Source organism: Erythranthe guttata, chromosome 2 (assembly GCF_056151865.1).
Source record: "Erythranthe guttata isolate IM_541 chromosome 2, IM_541, whole genome shotgun sequence".
In the NCBI taxonomy this organism is placed as follows: Eukaryota; Viridiplantae; Streptophyta; class Magnoliopsida; order Lamiales; family Phrymaceae; genus Erythranthe; species Erythranthe guttata.
In genome coordinates this window covers 12981374-13005098 of record NC_142534.1, presented here as the reverse complement: position 1 = coordinate 13005098, position 23725 = coordinate 12981374, and the positions used below count along the sequence as shown (strand labels likewise).

General features: G+C 35.2%; 2 protein-coding genes and 1 long non-coding RNA gene across 5 annotated transcripts; 1 reads left to right on the top strand and 2 right to left on the bottom strand.

The window, feature by feature from the left end:
- Positions 1-1172: 1172 nt before the first annotated feature.
- LOC105964576 (serine/threonine-protein phosphatase 7 long form homolog) lies at positions 1173-2872 on the bottom strand. The gene is made up of 5 exons (XM_088815020.1): positions 2188-2872; positions 1997-2100; positions 1831-1918; positions 1292-1750; positions 1173-1193 (listed from the first exon to the last, which is right to left on the bottom strand). The coding sequence occupies exons 1-5, from the start codon at positions 2407-2409 to the stop codon at positions 1173-1175; spliced, it is 894 nt and encodes a 297-aa protein (XP_088671146.1). The 5' UTR covers positions 2410-2872.
- Positions 2873-14860: 11988 nt separating this feature from the next.
- On the bottom strand, positions 14861-16098 carry LOC148772382 (serine/threonine-protein phosphatase 7 long form homolog). Its single transcript, XM_088815019.1, has 5 exons — positions 15877-16098; positions 15686-15789; positions 15520-15607; positions 14981-15439; positions 14861-14881 (listed from the first exon to the last, which is right to left on the bottom strand). Exons 1-5 carry the CDS (start codon positions 16096-16098, stop codon positions 14861-14863), a joined length of 894 nt encoding a protein of 297 aa, XP_088671145.1.
- Positions 16099-18429: 2331 nt separating this feature from the next.
- LOC105958014 (uncharacterized) lies at positions 18430-20977 on the top strand. Of its 3 annotated transcripts, XR_016029019.1 has the most exons (6): positions 18430-18716; positions 19165-19245; positions 19850-19930; positions 20284-20371; positions 20468-20551; positions 20758-20977. It is a non-coding gene; the product is annotated as an uncharacterized LOC105958014 (long non-coding RNA). The 3 variants fall into 3 exon arrangements; XR_016029016.1 differs by lacking the exon at positions 19165-19245 and having other exon boundaries at positions 18433-18716; XR_016029018.1 differs by lacking the exon at positions 18430-18716 and having other exon boundaries at positions 18723-19245.
- Positions 20978-23725: the final 2748 nt, after the last annotated feature.

The following is a 23725-nucleotide window of genomic DNA, read 5'->3' as shown; positions in this document are numbered from 1 at the left end:
CGCCGCCACCGGTGGCTTCTTCTAATATTTTAATAATTTAATATTTTAATATTTTATTATTTTAATATTTTCTTATTTTTTAATATTTTTATTAATTTTTAATATTTTAATATTTTCTATTTTTTTTAATATTTTTTGATTTTTAAATTTTTTTACAAATAAAACAATTCTAACTACATTCATTAGTTTGATGTTAGTATTAAATTTATTACATTTTATCAATTAGTATTAAATTAATCATTGCATATATTTATCTAATCAACACAATAAAATAGGGTACAATCTTAAAAACATGTAGACAAAACCAAAAGGAGTTTTAGAAAATAAAAGAGTTATATAAAATAAATAGGTCAAATAAAAGAGTTATACAAAATAAATAGGTCCAAAATGAGTAAAAAGACAAAATGAGTACAAGAAAATAAAATTGGCACTATGAAGTCAGTGCCTATGTGAACCAGTGCCACATGCAGGTGCCCGTCTAGTCCTACGCGGCCTACCATCTCGACGAATGTCAGGATCTGCCGGTACATCATCAACTAACTGGGTGTCATCCGGTGGATATGGAACAATGGAAACATTATACTGTGGTCGGATCCGCTCTTGGGGACTTGAGTATCCCAAATTGAGCTCCAAATGTGGACCCCATGAAGAGAATCGGATATCAATAGCAGGAGGATGTGGGGTAGCTAGAGAATCGGACCATGGCATATGTGGAACGTAATCATTCGTAGATGGACCAACTAAATATGTAAATATGGGTAACTGAGACGTAGACGCACCGAACATATCCATAAATCCATGTGTAGTAGATTAATCGTCCATACCTCCGTGCACAGGAACATCTGCATAAAAGGGTGTATGGGAAGCAAATGGACCGACAACATCTCCAGATGGAGGTACCCGAGATGTAGATGCATAATAGTTCCCCTCTCTCGTCTGTCTCACGTCATCCTCCAATTCAGTAGCTCTTTCGCTAGCGCTGGACCTTCTTCTGGTACGTCTATCTCGATGCGGAGAAGGTATAGGAGGTATGGCAGGTATCGGAGGTAAGTTGGACGAAGCACCATCTCTACGTAGAAGTTGAGTCCCAGCTGCATACATCCGTGTAGCGTTGTCCTGAAACAGATCATATATCTGATCGTCATCTCGAGAAACTGCCCTAGCAGCAAGACTCATGATATAAGCTGATTACCCTGAAATAAAAGGCATTACAAGTTTAAGAACTTAAGAAACTGAAAAAAACAAATTGAAAAACATCGAAAGTAATGGTTGTTTTGAGAAAAATACTAACCACCAGATCCAGTAAAATCGGGTCTCCGACCTGAAAACCGATATCATCAAGATTGTCAATCGGTGATATCGAACGACGTGTGTGCCTCTCATACCACTCGTAGTATCCTGGATCTGTCTGAGGTCCCCTAAACTCAATAAATGGATAGTCAACGGGAGAATCAAGTCGGCGATGCCATCTATCAACATAGATACCGTGAAAACGAGCCCAATCTCTACCCCCTGCACCTCGACGATCATAAGAATGCAACTTAATCTCAATATCGTGATCAGTAGGATGTGGTGGTATATGCTGTACCCTCCCAAACTGACGTAGCACCCTATACGGACGATGCATCTCAACTCTCTCGTAAAATATAAGGGGACAACTCGACAACCAAAGCTGTGGATGCACTATCTCAGGATACTCAAGTAAAGCGCCAAACTCAGGATCTAGTTTACTATAAGGCATCCATGTAAACTAGAAAGAAAAAATATTTTTTAATATATTGTTAAATAGACCACAAACATTAACGTAATTGTTGTTAACTTATAAATAACCTGATCCCAGAGCATCCGATCGAGTGTCGTACGATAAACACGTATATTGTTTCGCGAGGACCGAGTGTGACTAGTAGGTCTGATCCAACTGTAATATCATATGAAAATTTGCTAAGTCAATATATTAACCTTCATATAAATAAATTATTAGTACTAAGATGTTTACCGTGCACCGTAAGGAGGGTGGGGATATGCAAGCCGACGGGGATCATCTTCTACTACTGGTAGTATTGCTGGAGCGAGTAAAGGGATCCTCGACCATGCCCAACACTAATTATTAAACATAAAAAAATATAAAAAACCGCAAGTATAATAAACTACTAATTTAAATTTTAAAAGTATCAAAAATCCTATTACCTGTAACAGAGTAAGCGCACCACCTAGATTAGTTTTCCTCTTATCCAACTCAACAGTGCCGTCTTGTTCCACAACTTTCCTAAGTAAAGCCCCAGTGCATAGCTCACGATACAAATATCCAAGAACTGCACTACACCAACTGAAAGTACGCACCGCCTCAAGATCTTCGAAATGACGAAGATACAACAACGAGATTGCACTTGAAGATGTGTCAGGACACATAACCCCCCCAAGTAGCAATAACAGTAAACACCTGGTATGCTGCTGAACACGCTGCTCCGTGCTGTCATCGGTAATCTTGCATCCTCATAAATATATGGCCAGATCAGCTGCATAGAGCCGTCTCCCTTTGAAAGCTCGATCTGAAGGAGTATATCCCAACCACGTCTGACAATAATCCTGCAACTGCTCCTTCAACCATGAAATATCCTGTCCAGTAACAGGTAGTCCATCAACAGGCAAACCCCATAATAGTGCGACATCCTCAAGTGTCACTGTCGCCTCCCTTGCTCGAAAATGAAACGTGTGTGTCTCCGGACGCCATCTCTCCACGAAAGCTGCAATAAGATGCAAATCGACTACGAGACGACCACATCGATATACTCCATAGAACCTAGTATCAACTAAGTACTGCATCACTCTAGGGTGTGGATCATCATCACCATCATCTCCATATAAACCCCAAATCCAACAATCACAACGTCTCCCACGCACAACATCATCCACGTTTGCCGATGTTATCGATCTGGATACGTGCTCTGACTGGCGGTATAGCAATGAAGTGTCCCGTGGACCATAAACATAACTGACATCCATCCTGTATAAAAAATATACATAGAACACTCAGATAATAAGCAGAAGTGTAATAACAAATACACAATAATACATAGATAGACTCAGATAATAAGTACAAGTGCAATAACAAATACAAAGTGAAACACGATAATTAGAGACTACTTAGTCCGACTTGAAAACACGATAATACATAGATAAACTCAGATAATAAGTACAAAGTGCAATAACAAATACAAAGTCAAACACGATAATTAGACCCTACATAGTCCGAGGTGAAAACTAGAAAATAGCAATATAAATAATACAAACTGCAATGAACTACATAAATTATACTATCGGAGCCGTCTTGCTTGTTCCTCTCTTCTAGATTGTTGTCTTGCCCTTGTTTGTGGCACATCCATCTCATTAGGAATACGACTGCGTCTTCGATCCCCTACTAGTGTTGGATCATGAATTAGTTCAAATGCAACATCCTCCCAATAGTGTTCATTCAACAGTGGTTGGAATATCCCAGAATAAGTGTTCACTAATCGATCAACAGTGTACCAATCGTTCACATATACGGAGGCAGACAACATCCATTCACGGTACACGTGGAGGACATGACTGCAGGGGATTCCTGTTAGCTTCCATTTTCCACAAGTACAAGTTTGGTCCCTTAAACTCAAAGGCGCAAAGGCGTTTTTTGTCCTCAAACACCATCCCAACCTCAAGAATACCTCGATCGCTATCGTAAAACTTATCATATCGGCCCCTTCCAACATCAACTCAATCTGCCGCCACTTCTGGAAACGTCATCGAGAAAAATGGGATTGACTCATACAACGTCGGTTGTTCCTCTGCTTCCGCCTCGTTGTGCTGCAACCACGTCTCCCGAACACCATCTTGTACGTCTTCATCTTCATTGTCGTCGTCTCCGTCATCGGATGGTTCGGAATTCACAGGACTGTTCGGCCCTAAGGAGTCACCTATAGGGTCTTCATCATCGAAAATGTTCCGTCTCGCGGAACTCGACTCACCAACAGATCCCCCTAAATTAGCATAGTTAATTGTATGGGAATCTCTATGCACCTCTCTCGCTCCACTAGTCTCACAATAATTAGGGATGCTTTGTGTCGCCGCCAGAAAATCCGGAGTCACCTCTGGTTGTGAGAAATATGGTTCATTCAAATCAAATGCCTCTACGCTCACTTGTGGTGGGGCACTACCAATGTACTTCGGTTCAATCTCAACAAATACTTCGATTGCCTCATTCCCTTCGTCCGGATCAATATACATTTGTAAATCTTCATCTGTTGTCATCTCGGTAATCATCTCCCTCATTCTTTCTCCATTATAAATGTAAGATTTGCAACACACTCTTAGCCCAAACTGATTAACATCGTCATCTAGACGTTGATACAACTTTGACAAAAGTTGTGCAAAGGACAAGTCACGTTTAATTCGAAATGCTGTTTTGTGGGCAATACTATATTGCACTACCCAATCATCGGGAATTATGTGACCTCCAAAGTACACGTACACTTTGACATTAGTTTTAGCCGCCATCAATCTTCAAAAGATTAAGGAGATAATCAACTCATCAATCGAGATTAATTAATAATGAGGCATATTAGTTAAAAAATAATAATTTAACTAAGCACGCCAAAAAAATAATTAGTCAATTTAATTTAATTGCCCGATGTTTTACAAAACAACACCATTTTAGCTACTGCTTTACAAAACAACACCAAAAAAAAAAATTTGCCCATGCTTATAAAATATATATAGTACTAATACCTAATATAAAATAAATAAATTAATTACTAACTAACTAACTAACTAACTACCCACATGCATCCTAAAAATACTAATCACATGTATTTACAATAATTAATTATAAAATTTGAACATAATAAAAAATTATAATAATAACTTTTTTTTCTTAATTATTTACAATAATATTAAAATTACCTTCGTTGGGTGAAGAGCACCACCAAGCACCGGCAGAGCACCGGCGGCGGCGGAGACGACGGCGGGGAAGGCGACGGCGAGGGAGGCAGCGGCGGCGGGCAGCGGCGGCGGCCTGGCGGCGTCGGTGGCAACCGGTATATTATTGATTTTATTTTTAATTTGAAAACTAAATTTTGTATTTTGTTTTTGAAATTTTGCAGGAAGAGGAAAGGAGGAGAGCTGGGGGAGGAGAGCTGGAGGAAGTAAATGGAAGAGGAGAGAGACTGGAGACGCCGTTGTCGGTGGCGTCTCCTAAAGACGCCGTTGTCAACGGCGTCTCCTGGTCAAGCACGGTCCGCGAGATGGCAGTCTGGATCTGGACCGTCGGATTTAAATTATCAAGTGCAATCTGGACCGTCTATATATTAAATAATAAATTAATAAAATATTAAAATAATAAAATATTAAAATATATTAAAATATTAAAATATTATAAGATTAAAATATTAAATTATTAAATTAATAAAATATTACAAATTCGGTAGAAGACGCCACCGGTGGCGGCGTCTCCAGCCGGTGCCGCCATTGGCAGTGGCGTCTCTACTCATACAAATATTTGATATTGCTAATTGTAGTTTTTATACTTTACTCATACAAATATTTAATATTGGTGATAAATTTGCTATGTTTACGTATTTTTTTGCATAAATTATACCATATAAATTAAATACAAATAAAACACGGTTGGATCCAACCATGTCCGTCTGGTTTTCAGAATATTGACTTAAACACTTGAAATTAGGGAGCGAGTCGGACCCATCAGCCCGTTGAATCCGTTAAACTCGGTAAAAACCGACCCGCTAGGGCTGGACAGATAGATCCATCAATATGATTGGGTCCTGAGATGATGAAGATCTGCAGGATTGGGTCTAAGACGAGTTCAAATATTTTTAATACCCGTGAAATTCGTCCCGCCCAACGATACAAAACGACGATGTTTTGTGATATTATGTAGTATAATAAATTAATAATATATAATACATGGATAAAATATCTCTTATATGTCAAAACTTATATCTATAGTGACGATATTGTCTCGTTTTGTTTATAGTTATCTATTTTTATTTTAAATCTTATTTTATAAAGCTTTCAATTTATTTACTCTTTATAATGAATTTATGGACGAATCACATTAATTTTGATTTAGTCTTGACATTTATCATTCATATTATTCAGGTTGGATTCAATTTATAATTTTACTCTTTGATTATTCATTTTAATTTTTAAATAGTTTCGCGTAAAATTTAAGAATCAACATGTTTAAATTATGACGGGTTTCGATCCGTGAAGGTTGGGTCCTACTATAAACCCACCATGGATCCGTCTATCCTAAACCCGTCGAAAACCCACAAGTCTGGTTCCTTGAAATCAAGAACCGTTTGTCGATGCGGGATGAGGGTGGGTTTTGCTAGAACCCGCGAGTTTATGACACACGGACTCCCCTACTTCAAAAATCATAGTTTTCCTTTAAATTAAATGGATTTTTGTGCAAAAAACACATATTATAGTCATCTTGCTTCAAAATCTGGGGTTCAAATGGGATAAAATGGGTACAAAAATGATAATATTCCATATAATCTCGAAGATTCCACTAAATTTGAAACCGCAAGGGTGGACGTGTAAGAAGTTTTATAGTTGAGGGGGTGATTGTAATTACCCAAACAAGAGGGGTTTTTCGTAATTTGACCATACCTCAGGAGGTGGTTGTAATTTACCCATAATATATATCATATAGTTCTTATTTTTCCGAAAAATACACCTATAAGTTTTGTTTTAGGATTTTGACATAATGAATTGTTGTTAAAAGTTTTATTAAATATTATGTTGTGTTATTTATTATTTATTTTTGAACTGAAATTAGTAGTAATTAGTTTTACTTTTCTCGACGTGGATATTCTTATTTTTGGAAAATTATGAACACTTTAGAAAATTTCCGCTAAGTTGTAAAATTTTAAAGCCTATGTGATTTCTGATATTTTTCCGAAATTCCGAAATTTTCTCACCCTTTGGAAATTGAATGAATTTTTAGATTCCAAAAAATTTGAATTGGAATTGGAATTGGAATTGATTTTGTATTTCCAATTCTTTTGGAAATTTTTCAAAAAAAGGCTATTTTCGATCCGATCCATCCGACTTTCACCCCTACACACAATTCTTAATTGTAACCCTAATTTAATCAATTCGGACCACAAAATCCAATTTTGACTTTTTTATATAAAAAAAAATCTGAAATTCTTTTTTTGCCACCGGTTTCCGGCGTTGATTTTTTCTGTCTGCTTTTTCCGCCGCCAATTTCTGGCATTGACTTTTTTAAGGTTCCCCCCCCCCCTAAAATTTTGATCCATTTTTTTACGTTCGCCGCTAAATGTTGACTCTAAGTCTACTGTCATTAACAGTAATTATATTGTCGTTGACAGTACATTTACGTAATTGTACTGTCGTTGACAGTACAATTACAGTTAGCGACAATATTATTAATTTTTTGCCTTATTTTTATTTTTATTTTGTTATATTTGTTGACAAGTGAACATAATTATATTACTGTCGTTGACGGTAAAATAACTCTAAACACAATAATATTACTTTCAACCACATCAATATTTTTTTTTTGGCTTTCTTGTTTTGTTTGAGTTGTTGACGGATTAACGTAATTACTGTCTACAATTGTAATATTACTGTAAACACAATATTCTGTGGTTGACGATAATATTACTGTTGTTACAGTAATATTTTGTTTACCTTTGTTGAACGGTCAACATATTAATATTACTCTATTACACAATAATAATGAGCTTTTGCTGTGTAAATATTACTGTGCTAGAGGTTAATATAACAATATTACTGTGTTAAACTGTAGTATAGTTAATATTACTGTGTTTAACAGTAATATAGTTAATATGATTGTCAACTACAGTAATATTGCGGTTTAAATGTGGGCACAAAGATGTTAAAAAAAAGTCAAAAATTCAAAAAAGAAAAAAAAAATCAACGCCACCGGAGACCCACGTTAATCGGTCAGCGGCGGCATAAGCTAAAAAAAAAATCAAAAAAGTCAACGCCAGAATTCAGCAGAAAAATCAGGAGAAAAAAAAAGACAACGGCGACGGCGGACGAAATTGTACTAAAAAATGAGTTTTGAATCAAAACTGAATAATTTGTGAAATTTGGGATCAAAGGTTAAATTAAATTAAATGGTGAAATTGGAGCAATTAAAATGTGAGGGGATATTTAGTCTTTTACACACCTCTGAACAATGTGTGGACTGTTTGGTAAAAGGTTTTTTTGTTTTTTATCTCGACACTTTTATTAATAAATATCTCATGATGAGCTTATTTGTAATGTGCCATAAATTAAAGGGTAAATTCCACTTTACCCCTTTGTACTCTGCCCAAGAACCACTTTACCCCCTCGTACTCTTAATTTCGTCGATTTACCCCCTTGTACTTGTACAATTTCCCAATACAATCCTCTTCATCAACTTTTTTCGATTTTGACTCTGACGCCATTTGGTCAAGAGTCAAAATATTGACGTAAATATTGAATTTTTTCGATTTTGACTCTCGAGATTAGAAAAGAGAAAGTTTCACACATTCATATATTTTTTTCTTTGCACTGGGTGGAATCGATCAATTTTTGGGTCTTGATTTTTAGTAAGTTAGGGGTTCAATTTGGGGATATCTTGGAAGGGGAAGTGGTGGGAGAAGAAGAAATGACAATATTGACGGAGGAGAAACGACGCGTTATAAGCAGTGGTAATTTTGTAATTTACAGAGTTGACCAAATGGCATTAGGAGTCAAAATTGACAAAAATTGAAGGAAAGGGTTGTATTGGGAAATTGCACAAGTACAAGGGGGTAAATCGATAAAATTGAGAGTACGAGGAGGTAAAGTGACTCTCAGGCAGAGTACGAGGGGGTAAAGTGGAATTTACCCTATAATTTAAAAGATGAGAAATCACCTTCAGTCGGTTTTGTTTTTGATGTCGAATCTATGTTGAATTATAGTGTCAAATGCTTTTCTTTCTCGATGTGTATTTTCAAATTATCGTAATCAACCCAGTTTGGAATTTGTAAGTTTTATAATAAAATGGGTAAATTACAGTTTTCATCCATCGAGTATGCACAAATTTCACAGTTGGTCCTCTATGTTCATAAATAACATATTTGGTACCTCATGTTTCAATAATTTAACGCTATTGGTCATTTCCGTCAATTTACCGTTAGTCTATCAGTTAAGTAATTGGTGAGCACACTTTGAAGTTAGCTTTCTAAATCCACTTGAATCAGCCCAATCGGAGGTCGTATGCAAAAGTTATGCTTGAAATACCAAACACTGCCACAATCCGCGAGAATGCACTTTTGCACCTGTTTGGTTTGGTTCTCGGCTTCGCTTCCAAACTCATTTCGAATCGGCAAATCTTTACCTAAAATATAAATAAAACAAAAACAACATAATATATACAAATAAAGCCGAAAACTCGGATGAATGAAGACCAAAACACGAAGATTAGATAAGTAAAAGTTGCCCCCCCCCCCCCCCCGAAAAATTGTTAGAAACTCTAATGGGATAATACATTGGACACGTTATTCCGATAGAGTTCTAACAAACTATTAGTTTCAGGAAGTGGTGGAGACAATAAAGAGCTATGGGTGATTTAAGAAATGTAAGGGGAGCCACATGTCACCCCCTAACTCTAAGTTTTCTCCACCACTAGCTAAAAGTAGTAGTCTTTTAGAAATCTTATCGGAATAACGTATCCAATGCATTATCTCATTAGAGTTTCTAACTAGGTTTCAGGGGGTGAGTGTAATTATTGATACCACATGAACCTTAAAGTTATTTAAGCATACCTTAGGAGTGTGAGTGTAATTTACCCATTTCGATAAAATGCCTGCTTGAAAGACTCTAAAGGTTCAAAGAATGCCCAAATCGTATCTCTAATCACTCACAACTCAATTCTATTATAAATTTCCTAGCATAAATTAATTCCAAATTTAAAATTCAAAACGTTCAACAAAAATAATGCACAAAAGGTGATTCCTAACAATAATTCGCTTCTAAGTTCCGCTGAATCGAAAGCTAACCAAACATTTAGTCCTCGTCACATACTAAAGAAGATGAAACAGAGCTGGAAGATGCATATTGTAATGGATATCGTTTCGAAAAGTACACGAAAAATAGTAAAAAGAACTGAATAAACTTCGACCGAGTTTAAATGGAAGCAGCATCGGTTTAATTTTCTAACATATTTATACTGTTTGAACTTTGAACTCACCACCACCAAACGGAGAGGAGACAATCAATTTTCTAACATATGTATAATTAAATTGAGTTCAATTTCAAACTATCAATCACAATCAATTAAGAATGTTATAAATTCAAAATACTTCAACAAATAAACAATAATATGTAATAATAAAAAAAATTGACAATCTTTCAAAAACTAAACTCTATTATTTTAGTATTATAAATTTACGAATGAAAAAAAATTGAATTTTAGTTTTATTTTTTGTTTTACTTTATGTTCATCTATAGTTAATAAAAAGTGTAACAAGTATTCGAATTTTAGTTAATTTTATAATTTATCTAGTTATTTTATTAAGTATATTTTGTATCATCTAATAACTACTTCTGAATTTTTATATTTTTTTATTGTGTTGATTCTTGTTTAAACTTTATAAAGAAATGAAGAATATACTTCAAATATTTTGTAACTTTTCATTAATTTCAAAATACTAAAATAGTATATTATATTCATAAAAGAAATTATGAAAAATCCTACTTTGTATATGTTAGAAAAGGGAATTTGTCCATGAAAAAATAAATGAATTATGGAAAGGAAAAGGGAACACCGTAATTGTGAGATTTCAATGGGGTGTAGTAGCTATAACTTAAATATACAATACACTTGAAAACATGAAATGAAGTTAAACCTCTATAAACTAATAAAGTTGTGATTAATAAAATTTTAATTTCGTTATCAAGTTAATAATTATTTTACACGTATTCATCGAGTCAGGACCGAGACTTTATTAATATTTAAGAGATGTTATTAATTTATCGAGTATTAATTAATCATGTTTATCAAATCTTGTGCAAATTTACAATGTCTCGAAGATGACAATTAAGGAAAAAAAAAGAAATGCAGTTAAACCTCTATAAACTAATAAAATTTTATTAATAAAAAGAAAATAGAGATAAGGTATACATATGAATTGAAATTTGAAACTAATAGTAAAATAAATAATTAATCAATAATAATTTCTCGCAAATTAAAGAAACGTAACTAAAATAAGGGCGGTTAAGATGGATATAACTAGTACATAAGTACCAAGAAGTCGATGACGGTGCCCTCGCGAATATTGTTTTCAGCAACAGTAGTGCTATCGACAAGTTCGTCTCCGCCATCAATGAACAACATTTGACGTTCGGTCGGTATATTGTTTTTAAGCCCTATATAAATCTTCAATGTACCTATTGTATCTGTGCTCTTTATACCACCCACGCTCAACGTCTTACCACCGGCGTACCTTATAATTACCTTCATCTGCATGCATGCATGCATTTATACACTCATTATATATATACGTACATATATAATGAAAGGGAAAAATAAATAAATAAAGACAAGAACGTACCTTGATTAATTAAGAATTGATCGAACGAATATCTATAGAGAGAGAGAGACGAGCACAAAAGAGAGCAGAGAATATTTATTAATTATTAGTGATATTTGTGTGACTAGGGTTAGGGTTTATATATAATTAAGTATTTCACCAGTATGCATGGCATGCAACACGTAATTCCTTTCATATATTAACAACTTTAATATTCTTATGGAAATAAATATTTACCAAATTCTGAAATTTAACTTAACTATTTAAATATTACCATACTTAATTTCAGGGTTTAGCAAATTACCTATACAAATTGATGCGACAATCTCTTATTATTATTTTTTTTGGAACAATTATGTCAATAAATTAATTACATATTTTACCCATAATAATTGTCTTATTTGAATGTTTTATTCAATGCATTTTTAACGGTGCATGCAGAGTTTATAATAATAATAATAATAATAATAATAATAATAATAATAATAATAATAATAATAAAAAAAAAATTACTCTATTACGCAATAATAATGAGTTTTGTTGTGTTAATATTACTGTGCTAGAGATTAATATAGCAATATTACTGTGTTAAACTGTCATTTAGTTAATTTTACTGTGTTTAACAGTAAGATAGTTAATATTACTGTCAATGATAGCAATATTGTTGTTTAAACGAAAAAAAAAGTTACAGAAAGAAAGAAAGAAAGAACGAGAAAAAAAATCGAAAAAGTCAACGCCGGAAACCGGCGAAAAAATCCGGAAGAAAAAAAAAATATTGAAAAGTCAATGCCGGAGACCGGTGTTGACCGCCGGAATCCGGCGGGAAAAAAAAATTTTGAATTTTTTTTTTAAGAAAAAAGTTTTGGGTCAAAATTGAATAATTTATGAAATTTGGGGTCAAATTGAGGTTAAATAAAGTTAAGGATGAAATTGGAGCATATTAAAGTATGAGGGGTTATTTTAGTCCTTTACAAAAATCTGGACCATGTGTGGACTTATTGGTAAAGGAGTTTTTTGTCTGGATCTCTTTATGAATAAGTACCCATTGATGGGCTTATTTGTAAAGACCCCTATAAAATAATAGGCCTATTATTTTATACGGATAATTATCTTATCTAAGTTAATCTTATATTGGCAACCAAACAAGACTTTGTACGTAATAGTAAGAGTTTTTTTTGCATTTAGTCCTCATGTGTTGAATTGAATTGCTAAAATACAACTCTTGTTATATTAGCAATATTTCGACTCCTATGCATTTTCGCTCACAAACCAGTTGTTTGTACCGATCGCTTTTTCCCAGGCCTGTGTTGATTGTGACAAAATCGGAGTTGGGTTTTATGAGCGCATTCAATTATGCATTTCAAAAAACGTACCATATGTTATGTTTGTCTCGTATAAACGAAAGCGTGTAGTTTAATGCAACCAAGTACATGGGAGGACACATAAATAATGTGTTTATGTTATTCATCACACAAAAGTAACAGTCTGCGACAAAATTTATTTTCGTCGCATACTCTAGTGACGAAAAATATTGATCCAAAATCATCGAAAATTTTGGAAACTTCGAACTTTCAAATTTTGGAATGCAAATTTTGTTTCGAAATCGGTTTTTTCTTTATCGAAATTGGCCGAATTCGGGAATTTTGTTCTAATTTCCACCCCTAAGTGCAATGCAATTTTATTATATCCCGCAGTAAAAGAAATTCAACATAACTCTCTTTAGGTAAATTTTATAGATTTAAAGTAGACATGGCCACGGACCCGGTTGGATCCATGTCGCCAAAATCATGAACTTCAACCGGCCCTTATGTAACACAGTTAAGGCGCAGGTGGCAGGTACAACCCTCTTGGTCGAAAAATACCGGTTCGGGTCCACGGTTAACTGCCGCTTAATCATGTATCTTAAAAAATATTATTGTTACTGTTTAATTTATACAATAACTCAGTGTGGGGCAATTTTTTTTTTTGGGGTTGTTTTATTATTGAGTTTTTAAAATGGGATTGTTTTTGGAGTAGTAACTAAATTGGGGTTGGCCGCCACCGGCAACGACGGCATCAGCCGGAGACGTCATTGCCAATGGCGGCACCGGCTGGAGACGCCGCCACCGGTGGCGTCTTCTAATATTTTAATAATTTAATATTTTAATATTTTATTATTTTAATATTTTCTTATTTTTTAATATTTTTATTAATTTTTAATATTTTAATATTTTCTATTTTTTTTAATATTTTTTGATTTTTAAATTTTTTTACAAATAAAACAATTCTAACTACATTCATTAGTTTGATGTTAGTATTAAATTTGTTACATTTTATCAATTAGTATTAAATTAATCATTGCATATATTTATCTAATCAACACAATAAAATAGGGTACAATCTTAAAAACATGTAGACAAAACCAAAAGGAGTTTTAGAAAATAAAAGAGTTATATAAAATAAATAGGTCAAATAAAAGAGTTATACAAAATAAATAGGTCCAAAATGAGTAAAAAGACAAAATGAGTACAAGAAAATAAAATTGGCACTATGAAGTCAGTGCCTATGTGAACCAGTGCCACATGCAGGTGCCCGTCTAGTCCTACGCGGCCTACCATCTCGACGAATGTCAGGATCTGCCGGTACATCATCAACTAACTGGGTGTTATCCGGTGGATATGGAACAATGGAAACATTATACTGTGGTCCGATCCGCTCTTGGGGACTCGAGTATCCCAAATTGAGCTCCAAATGTGGACCCCATGAAGAGAATCGGATATCAATAGCAGGAGGATGTGGGGTAGCTAGAGAATCGGACCATGGCATATGTGGAACGTAATCATTCGTAGATGGACCAACTAAATATGTAAATATGGGTAACTGAGACGTAGACGCACCGAACATATCCATAAATCCATGTGTAGTAGATTAATCGTCCATACCTCCGTGCACAGTAACATCTGCATAAAAGGGTGTATGGGAAGCAAATGGACCGGCAACATCTCCAGATGGAGGTACCCGAGATGTAGATGCATAATAGTTCCCCTCTCTCGTCTGTCTCACGTCATCCTCCAATTCAGTAGCTCTTTCGCTAGCGCTGGACCTTCTTCTGGTACGTCTATCTCGATGCGGAGAAGGTATAGGAGGTATGGCAGGTATCGGAGGTAAGTTGGACGAAGCACCATCTCTACGTAGAAGTTGAGTCCCAGCTGCATACATCCGTGTAGCGTTGTCCTGAAACAGATCATATATCTGATCGTCATCTCGAGAAACTGCCCTAGCAGCAAGACTCATGATATAAGCTGATTACCCTGAAATAAAAGGCATTACAAGTTTAAGAACTTAAGAAACTGAAAAAAACAAATTGAAAAACATCGAAAGTAATGGTTGTTTTGAGAAAAAATACTAACCACAAGATCCAGTAAAATCGGGTCTCCGACCTGAAAACCGATATCATCAAGATTGTCAATCGGTGATATCGAACGACGTGTGTGCCTCTCATACCACTCGTAGTATCCTGGATCTGTCTGAGGTCCCCTAAACTCAATAAATGGATAGTCAACGGGAGAATCAAGTCGGCGATGCCATCTATCAACATAGATACCGTGAAAACGAGCCCAATCTCTACCCCCTGCACCTCGACGATCATAAGAATGCAACTTAATCTCAATATCGTGATCAGTAGGATGTGGTGGTATATGCTGTACCCTCCCAAACTGACGTAGCACCCTATACGGACGATGCATCTCAACTCTCTCGTAAAATATAAGGGGACAACTCGACAACCAAAGCTGTGGATGCACTATCTCAGGATACTCAAGTAAAGCGCCAAACTCAGGATCTAGTTTACTATAAGGCATCCATGTAAACTAGAAAGAAAAAATATTTTTTAATATATTGTTAAATAGACCACAAACATTAACGTAATTGTTGTTAACTTATAAATAACCTGATCCCAGAGCATCCGATCGAGTGTCGTACGATAAACACGTATATTGTTTCGCGAGGACCGAGTGTGACTAGTAGGTCTGATCCAACTGTAATATCATATGAAAATTTGCTAATTCAATATATTAACCTTCATATAAATAAATTATTAGTACTAAGATGTTTACCGTGCACCGTAAGGAGGGTGGGGATATGCAAGCCGACGGGGATCATCTTCTACTACTGGTAGTATTGCTTGAGCGAGTAAAGGGATCCTCGACCATGCCCAACACTAATTATTAAACATAAAAAAATATAAAAAACCGCAAGTATAATAAACTACTAATTTAAATTTTAAAAGTATCAAAAATCCTATTACCTGTAACAGAGTAAGCGCACCACCTAGATTAGTTTTCCTCTTATCCAACTCAACAGTGCCGTCTTGTTCCACAACTTTCCTAAGTAAAGCCCCAGTGCATAGCTCACGATACAAATATCCAAGAACTGCACTACACCAACTGAAAGTACGCACCGCCTCAAGATCTTCGAAATGACGAAGATACAACAACGAGATTGCACTTGAAGATGTGTCAGGACACATAACCCCCCCAAGTAGCAATAACAGTAAACACCTGGTATGCTGTTGAACACGCTGCTCCGTGCTGTCATCGGTAATCTTGCATCCTCATAAATATATGGCCAGATCAGCTGCATAGAGCCGTCTCCCTTTGAAAGCTCGATCTGAAGGAGTATATCCCAACCACGTCTGACAATAATCCTGCAACTGCTCCTTCAACCATGAAATATCCTGTCCAGTAACAGGTAGTCCATCAACAGGCAAACCCCATAATAGTGCGACATCCTCAAGTGTCACTGTCGCCTCCCTTGCTCGAAAATGAAACGTGTGTGTCTCCGGACGCCATCTCTCCACGAAAGCTGCAATAAGATGCAAATCGACTACGAGACGACCACATCGATATACTCCATAGAACCTAGTATCAACTAAGTACTGCATCACTCTAGGGTGTGGATCATCATCACCATCATCTCCATATAAACCCCAAATCCAACCATCACAACGTCTCCCGCGCACAACATCATCCACGTTTGCCGATGTTATCGATCTGGATACGTGCTCTGACTGGCGGTATAGCAATGAAGTGTCCCGCGGACCATAAACATAACTGACATCCATCCTGTATAAAAAATATACATAGAACACTCAGATAATAAGCAGAAGTGTAATAACAAATACACAATAATACATAGATAGACTCAGATAATAAGTACAAGTGCAATAACAAATACAAAGTGAAACACGATAATTAGAGACTACTTAGTCCGACTTGAAAACACGATAATACATAGATAAACTCAGATAATAAGTACAAAGTGCAATAACAAATACAAAGTCAAACACGATAATTAGACCCTACATAGTCCGAGGTGAAAACTAGAAAATAGCAATATAAATAATACAAACTGCAATGAACTACATAAATTATACTATCGGAGCCGTCTTGCTTGTTCCTCTCTTCTAGATTGTTGTCTTGCCCTTGTTTGTGGCACATCCATCTCATTAGGAATACGACTGCGTCTTCGATCCCCTACTAGTGTTGGATCATGAATTAGTTCAAATGCAACATCCTCCCAATAGTGTTCATTCAACAGTGGTTGGAATATCCCAAAATAAGTGTTCACTAATCGATCAACAGTGTACCAATCGTTCACATATACGGAGGCAGACAACATCCATTCACGGCACACGTGGAGGACATGCAGGGGATTCCTGTTAGCTTCCATTTTCCACAAGTACAAGTTTGGTCCCTTAAACTCAAAGGCGCAAAGGCGTTTTTTGTCCTCAAACACCATCCCAACCTCAAGAATACCTCGATCGCTATCGTAAAACTTATCATATCGGCCCCTTCCAACATCAACTGAATCTGCCGCCACTTCTGGAAACGTCATCGAGAAAAATGGGATTGACTCATACAACGTCGGTTGTTCCTCTGCTTCCGCCTCGTTGTGCTGCAACCACGTCTCCCGAACACCATCTTGTACGTCTTCATCTTCACGTCATCGGATGGTTCGGAATTCACAGGACTGTTCGGCCCTAAGGAGTCACCTATAGTGTCTTCATCATCGAAAATGTTCCGTCTCGCGGAACTCGACTCACCAACAGATCCCCCTAAATTAGCATAGTTAATTGTATGGGAATCTCTATGCACCTCTCTCACTCCACTAGTCTCACAATAATTAGGGATGCTTTGTGTCGCCGCCAGAAAATCCGGAGTCACCTCTGGTTGTGAGAAATATGGTTCATTCAAATCAAATGCCTCTACGCTCACTTGTGGTGGGGCACTATCAATGTACTTCGGTTCAATCTCAACAAATACTTCGATTGCCTCATTCCCTTCGTCCGGATCAATATACATTTGTAAATCTTCATCTGTCACTACTAGAAAATCACGATTTAGCGACGAACTTTTGTGATGGAATATAGATCCGTTTCAAAATTGACCAGTTAGCTTCGGAATTTGTGACGAACTATAAATCCGTTTCTTTGATGACTATAGTTCATATATAGCGATGCCATTAGCGACGACCGTTAAATCCGTCTCTAATTAAAATATTGTAGCGACAGATGTAGCGACAGATAGTAAACTCGTCCCTTTGATATAAAACTTCACGTACGGAGATCACATACGAACAACAAAGCGGTTTGTTAATTAATTTATAGCAACAGAATTAGCTACGGAAAAAAAATTGCTTAAATTATAAATTTACAAAATAAGGAGCAAATTAACAATTTTATGTCATTATTAAATTGTTTAATAATAGAGATAATATATTGTCAAAAAAAAAATAATAGAAATAATATACGGCTCATAGCATTCCTTATAATACAAATTAAAAGTCTTTATTATAAACTAATTAACTCATTAATTCTCTCTCCTTTTCTTATTTGAACTCGGATTCTTTCTCTCTCTTTAACCCTTATTCCAGAACTCTCGATTCTCTCTCTCTAATTTTTATATCGTCGTTTTGAGAAGAAAAAGAATCCCCAATTTCTAATCTCGGGCAAACACCAATTTTCAGAAGGAAAAGAATTTGCTGCTGCTTCTCGACTCAGACGGGCGTCAAACATTCCACGCCGGCGAGTTCTCTTTCAACTTCCCCTCCCGCGAACGTACTTCTCAAAGCGAGGTCCAAAATCAGGTGAACTTCAACCTTTAATGTTATTGATTTTCTTAAATTAATTATGTATCCCATCTCTCTCGGTATATATTGAGTGAAGACTTTGGGGATATTATGTTAGTTAAAAGAGTAAATTTTGCACAAGAACTTACGGGAATTTCGATTCTGTAGAATTACTCAAAATTTATAAATATCAGGGGAACCCTTATCTTTCACTATGAACTAATTGGATTATGTGTATAATTTTTGGGATTGATTATATGCTGACAATAATTTGTTGCACTGTTCACAAGAGCAATTGTTTATTTAACATTAATACAAATTCTCTAGTGTTTATATTAGCATATTCAGTAGAAATATAATAAATAAGACGATAGGATCTCTCTCTTCGTCCAAACCTAGTTACCCTGTATCAACAAATTAGAGAACTCCCATTGAAATTTTTCTCATTGCTGCCTTTGGAAAAAAGGCCCTCCGATTGCCGGCCCAAAAATTTGTCGGAGTTGTAGAGAACCCTAATCGAATGAGAGGAACGGCAACATCTGCTATTGTAAGCTCTTTATTTCTTCCTTCGTTCCAATTTTTAGATGTTTGTGAAGTGTGTTTAGAAAGGGGAAAAAGATCTGATTTAAATGTGTATGTAATTGCATTTCTTTGATGTATTGTGACTTGGGAGAAATAACTATATTCTATTTGAGGGTTGTTTACCTAGAGATATTTCGAGAGGTTAAAACGAGGAGAACAAAGCAACAATTCAGTACACTTAGATTTGAGAGAACAGAAGGTTTATTTGTTTGTAATATATATGTTTAATTTTTTTTTTTTTGCCTTAGGTTGTTTTATGTATCTTTTATGTGCATAAAAGAACTAAGAATTTTTTACAGGTTTAATTTTCTCCATATGGTTTAAGCTACTCTATATCTGCAACTTAATTTACTATTAAGTAATGGCTTTTTCGATCTTTTACTGAAAGTTCATAATCTTGCAGTTTCGTCGGTTCATCCTTCTTGCAAATTAGTCTCTCTGTTTCATGTGATATGTTCTTCAATAGCCTTTAATAATTGTTCTAATTCAATATTGAAACTGCTGTCAAATATTCAAAGTTGCTAAGAATTGTTCGTATTGATGGTAGACATTTTCGTTTCCAATCACAGAGAATCGGCAAGACACAAATTCCACCAATCTGGAGAAGCAAATAAATTGGTGATTGGGAGTTTATCACTCTGTAGAACAAGGTAATGCTATTTATCAAGTAGATAAATGCGTTTCTCGAGCCACACAATAGAAAATAAATAAAATTGCAATATTTTGTTCTTTTTACTATTAACATGCTATTAATATAGTAATATTGTAGAAATCATGTACTTTTTCTTCATTTAATTTTTCATAAGAATGTCACATGGTCTTATGTGCTTGAAACTAATTGGTGATGTGCTTTACTTTTGGACATTTACATATGCTGGAAATGTTTACTATGTGGAGAAAATATGCTCCTTATTGAAGTTTTAAACCTTTTTATATAATTACTCTACCTTTTATTTTGGTCATATCAAATTAGTTTTGCTTATTGGTTCTTCTGTGTTTCCAGTCAGCACAAGTGGCCAAAGATCCTACCATATGTTAAAATCACACACGGTGAATTGATTTTACTCTTACAGATTGCTTGATTTTCTCAAGTATAAGCTCTATCAATCTTTTTTTCTTTTAATTTCATATTATCTATTTCTCTAATATCGAGCTAATATCTCATAAATTTTCTTCTATTTTGCTAGATGTCAGCCATTTCAGTAGCATGATCTTTAAACGTTAATGGGATGGATTCTTTTTCTTGGCTGAAAGTTTGAATGGAGATTCAAGTTAAGTTTGCTATTCTCACTTCTCAATTTTGTTTCATCTTTTCTCTGTCATTTTTTTCTCCTCCTGGTAATATAAATTTTCAACAACATGTCTACATTTGAAGCTAAATATTATACCTAAGTAGTCATTAGCATCTAAGTTGTCTTCTTAGCTTAAGTCTATGTTTGGCTAATTACATGTATGTTGTCTTTCTTTTATGATATAGCAAGCTAGATTTTAGGATGGGATTCAAGTGAAGCATGAAGACCAAGCACGAGGATCTCGCGAGAGAACATTGTACTGAATATTAGACTGACTAGCATGCTTTTGGAAGACTACTATTAGAATTTGTAATTCAAGTTTATAATATTGTGCACTGATTTTGTATGTATGATACTTTTATTGGTATATAACATATTAATAGGTGTTAAATTATGGCATTGATACGTGTAGTGTGTGTGTGTCTAATTAATTGGTATATATATATATATATATATATATATATATATATATATATATATATATTATTTTTTTTAAATTCAATGCAATTTTTGCAACGGATTTAGCTACGACTATATGCCTATCTAAAATTAGTGACAAATTTGGCAACAAATTAGTTTATTGCTATGATAGCGATGGATTTAGAGAGGTTTCATTCTATTGCTATAATAGCGACGGATTTAGCCATAGATTATTCTGTCGCTAACAATTAGCTACGGATTTTCATTTGTCGTAGCTAAATTTTAGCGACGCGGCTTTTAGCGACGGAATTGGGGACGGGCTTAATCCATTGCTAATCAACATTTAGCGACGGATTTGTGTTAATTTGCAACGAATTCGTCCGTAGCTAATGTGCGTTTTTCTAGTAGTGTGTTGTCATCTCGGTAATCATCTCCCTCATTCTTTCTCCATTATAAATGTAAGATTTGCAACACACTCTTAGCCCAAACTGATTAACATCGACATCTAGACGTTGATACAACTTTGACAAAAATTGTGCAAAGGACGAGTCACGTTTAATTCGAAATGCTGTTTTGTGGGCAATACTATATTGCACTACCCAATCATCGGGAATTATGTGACCTCCAAAGTACACGTACACTTTGACATTAGTTTTAGCCGCCATCAATCTTCAAAAGATTAAGGAGATAATCAACTCATCAATCGAGATTAATTAATAATGAGGCATATTAGTTAAAAAATAATAATTTAACTAAGCACGCCAAAAAATTAATTAGTCAATTTAATTTAATTGCCCGATGTTTTACAAAACAACACCATTTTAGCTACTGCTTTACAAAACAACACAAAAAAAAAAAATTGCCCATGCTTATAAAATATATATAGTACTAATACCTAATATAAAATAAATAAATTAATTACTAACTAACTAACTAACTAACTACCCACATGCATCCTAAAAATACTAATCACATGTATTTACAATAATTAATTATAAAATTTGAACATAATAAAAAATTATAATAATAACTTTTTTTTCTTAATTATTTACAATAATATTAAAATTACCTTCGTTGGGTGAAGAGCACCACCAAGCACCGGCAGAGCACCGGCGGCGGCGGAGACGACGGCGGGGAAGGCGACGGCGAGGGAGGCAGCGGCGGCGGGCAGCGGCGGCGGCCTGGCGGCGTCGGTGGCAACCGGTATATTATTGATTTTATTTTTAATTTGAAAACTAAATTTTGTATTTTGTTTTTGAAATTTTGCAGGAAGAGGAAAGGAGGAGAGCTGGGGGAGGAGAGCTGGAGGAAGAAAATGGAAGAGGAGAGAGACTGGAGACGCCGTTGTCGGTGGCGTCTCCTAAAGACGCCGTTGTCAACGGCGTCTCCTGGTCAAGCACGGTCCGCGAGATGGCAGTCTGGATCTGGACCGTCGGATTTAAATTATCAAGTGCAATCTGGACCGTCTATATATTAAATAATAAATTAATAAAATATTAAAATAATAAAATATATTAAAATATATTAAAATATTAAAATATTATAAGATTAAAATATTAAATTATTAAATTAATAAAATATTACAAATCCGGTAGAAGACGCCACCGGTGGCGGCGTCTCCAGCCGGTGCCGCCATTGGCAGTGGCGTCTCTGGCCGGTGCCACCGTTGCCGGTGGCGGCCAACACCAATTTAATTACTACCCAAAAAATAACCCCATTTTAAAAACTCCATAATAAAACAACCCCAAAAAAAAATTGCCCCAACTCAGTGTTCTCTATGTTGTGTAATGAAATATAACTTTCAAACTGAATAAACAATAGAACTTAAACCAATGCTTTGAAACTCGGACCGGACCGGCCGGTTCAACTGCGAATCGGTGCTTTGTCCGGTTCGGTTAGCCCTATAAACCCAAAAATTATAGAAAACCGGTCTAATCGTTAAAAACCGTTTTTTTGGCCGGTCAGACCATAAACCCATCAATCGGCTAAAAACTGATTAATTTTTTGGCTGAACCCACGCGTTTTTAGTTAATTCAAATAAAAAAAGAAGAAAAAGCCTCTAAAAAAGGGAAGTTGGAACGTGTGTTTATTAAAAAAAAATAGATAACGACTTGTTTTGCTAATTTTAGTTTTATACTCTACTCATACAAATATTTGATATTGCTAATTGTAGTTTTTATACTTTACTCATACAAATATTTAATATTGGTGATAAATTTGCTATGTTTACGTATTTTTTTGCATAAATTATACCATATAAATTAAATACAAATAAAACACGGTTGGATCCAACCATGTCCGTCTGGTTTTCAGAATATTGACTTAAACACTTGAAATTAGGGAGCGAGTCGGACCCATCAGCCCGTTGAATCCGTTAAACTCGGTAAAAACCGACCCGCTAGGGCTGGACAGATAGATCCATCAATATGATTGGGTCCTGAGATGATGAAGATCTGCAGGATTGGGTCTAAGACGAGTTCAAATATTTTTAATACCCGTGAAATTCGTCCCGCCCAACGATACAAAACGACGATGTTTTGTGATATTATGTAGTATAATAAATTAATAATATATAATACATGGATAAAATATCTCTTATATGTCAAAACTTATATCTATAGTGACGATATTGTCTCGTTTTGTTTATAGTTATCTATTTTTATTTTAAATCTTATTTTATAAAGCTTTCAATTTATTTACTCTTTATAATGAATTTATGGACGAATCACATTA

Coding starts and splice junctions, on each gene's coding strand:
- LOC105964576 (XM_088815020.1), bottom strand. CDS start 2,409: ATGTGTCCTGACACATCTTCAAGTGCAATCTCGTTGTTGTATCTTCGT. Junction 2,101..2,187: donor GTGCGCTTACTCTGTTACAG/GTAATAGGATTT, acceptor TTTAATAATTAG/TGTTGGGCATGGTCGAGGAT. Junction 1,751..1,830: donor ATCGGATGCTCTGGGATCAG/GTTATTTATAAG, acceptor TTTTCTTTCTAG/TTTACATGGATGCCTTATAG.
- LOC148772382 (XM_088815019.1), bottom strand. CDS start 16,098: ATGTGTCCTGACACATCTTCAAGTGCAATCTCGTTGTTGTATCTTCGT. Junction 15,790..15,876: donor GTGCGCTTACTCTGTTACAG/GTAATAGGATTT, acceptor TTTAATAATTAG/TGTTGGGCATGGTCGAGGAT. Junction 15,608..15,685: donor CACCCTCCTTACGGTGCACG/GTAAACATCTTA, acceptor ATGATATTACAG/TTGGATCAGACCTACTAGTC.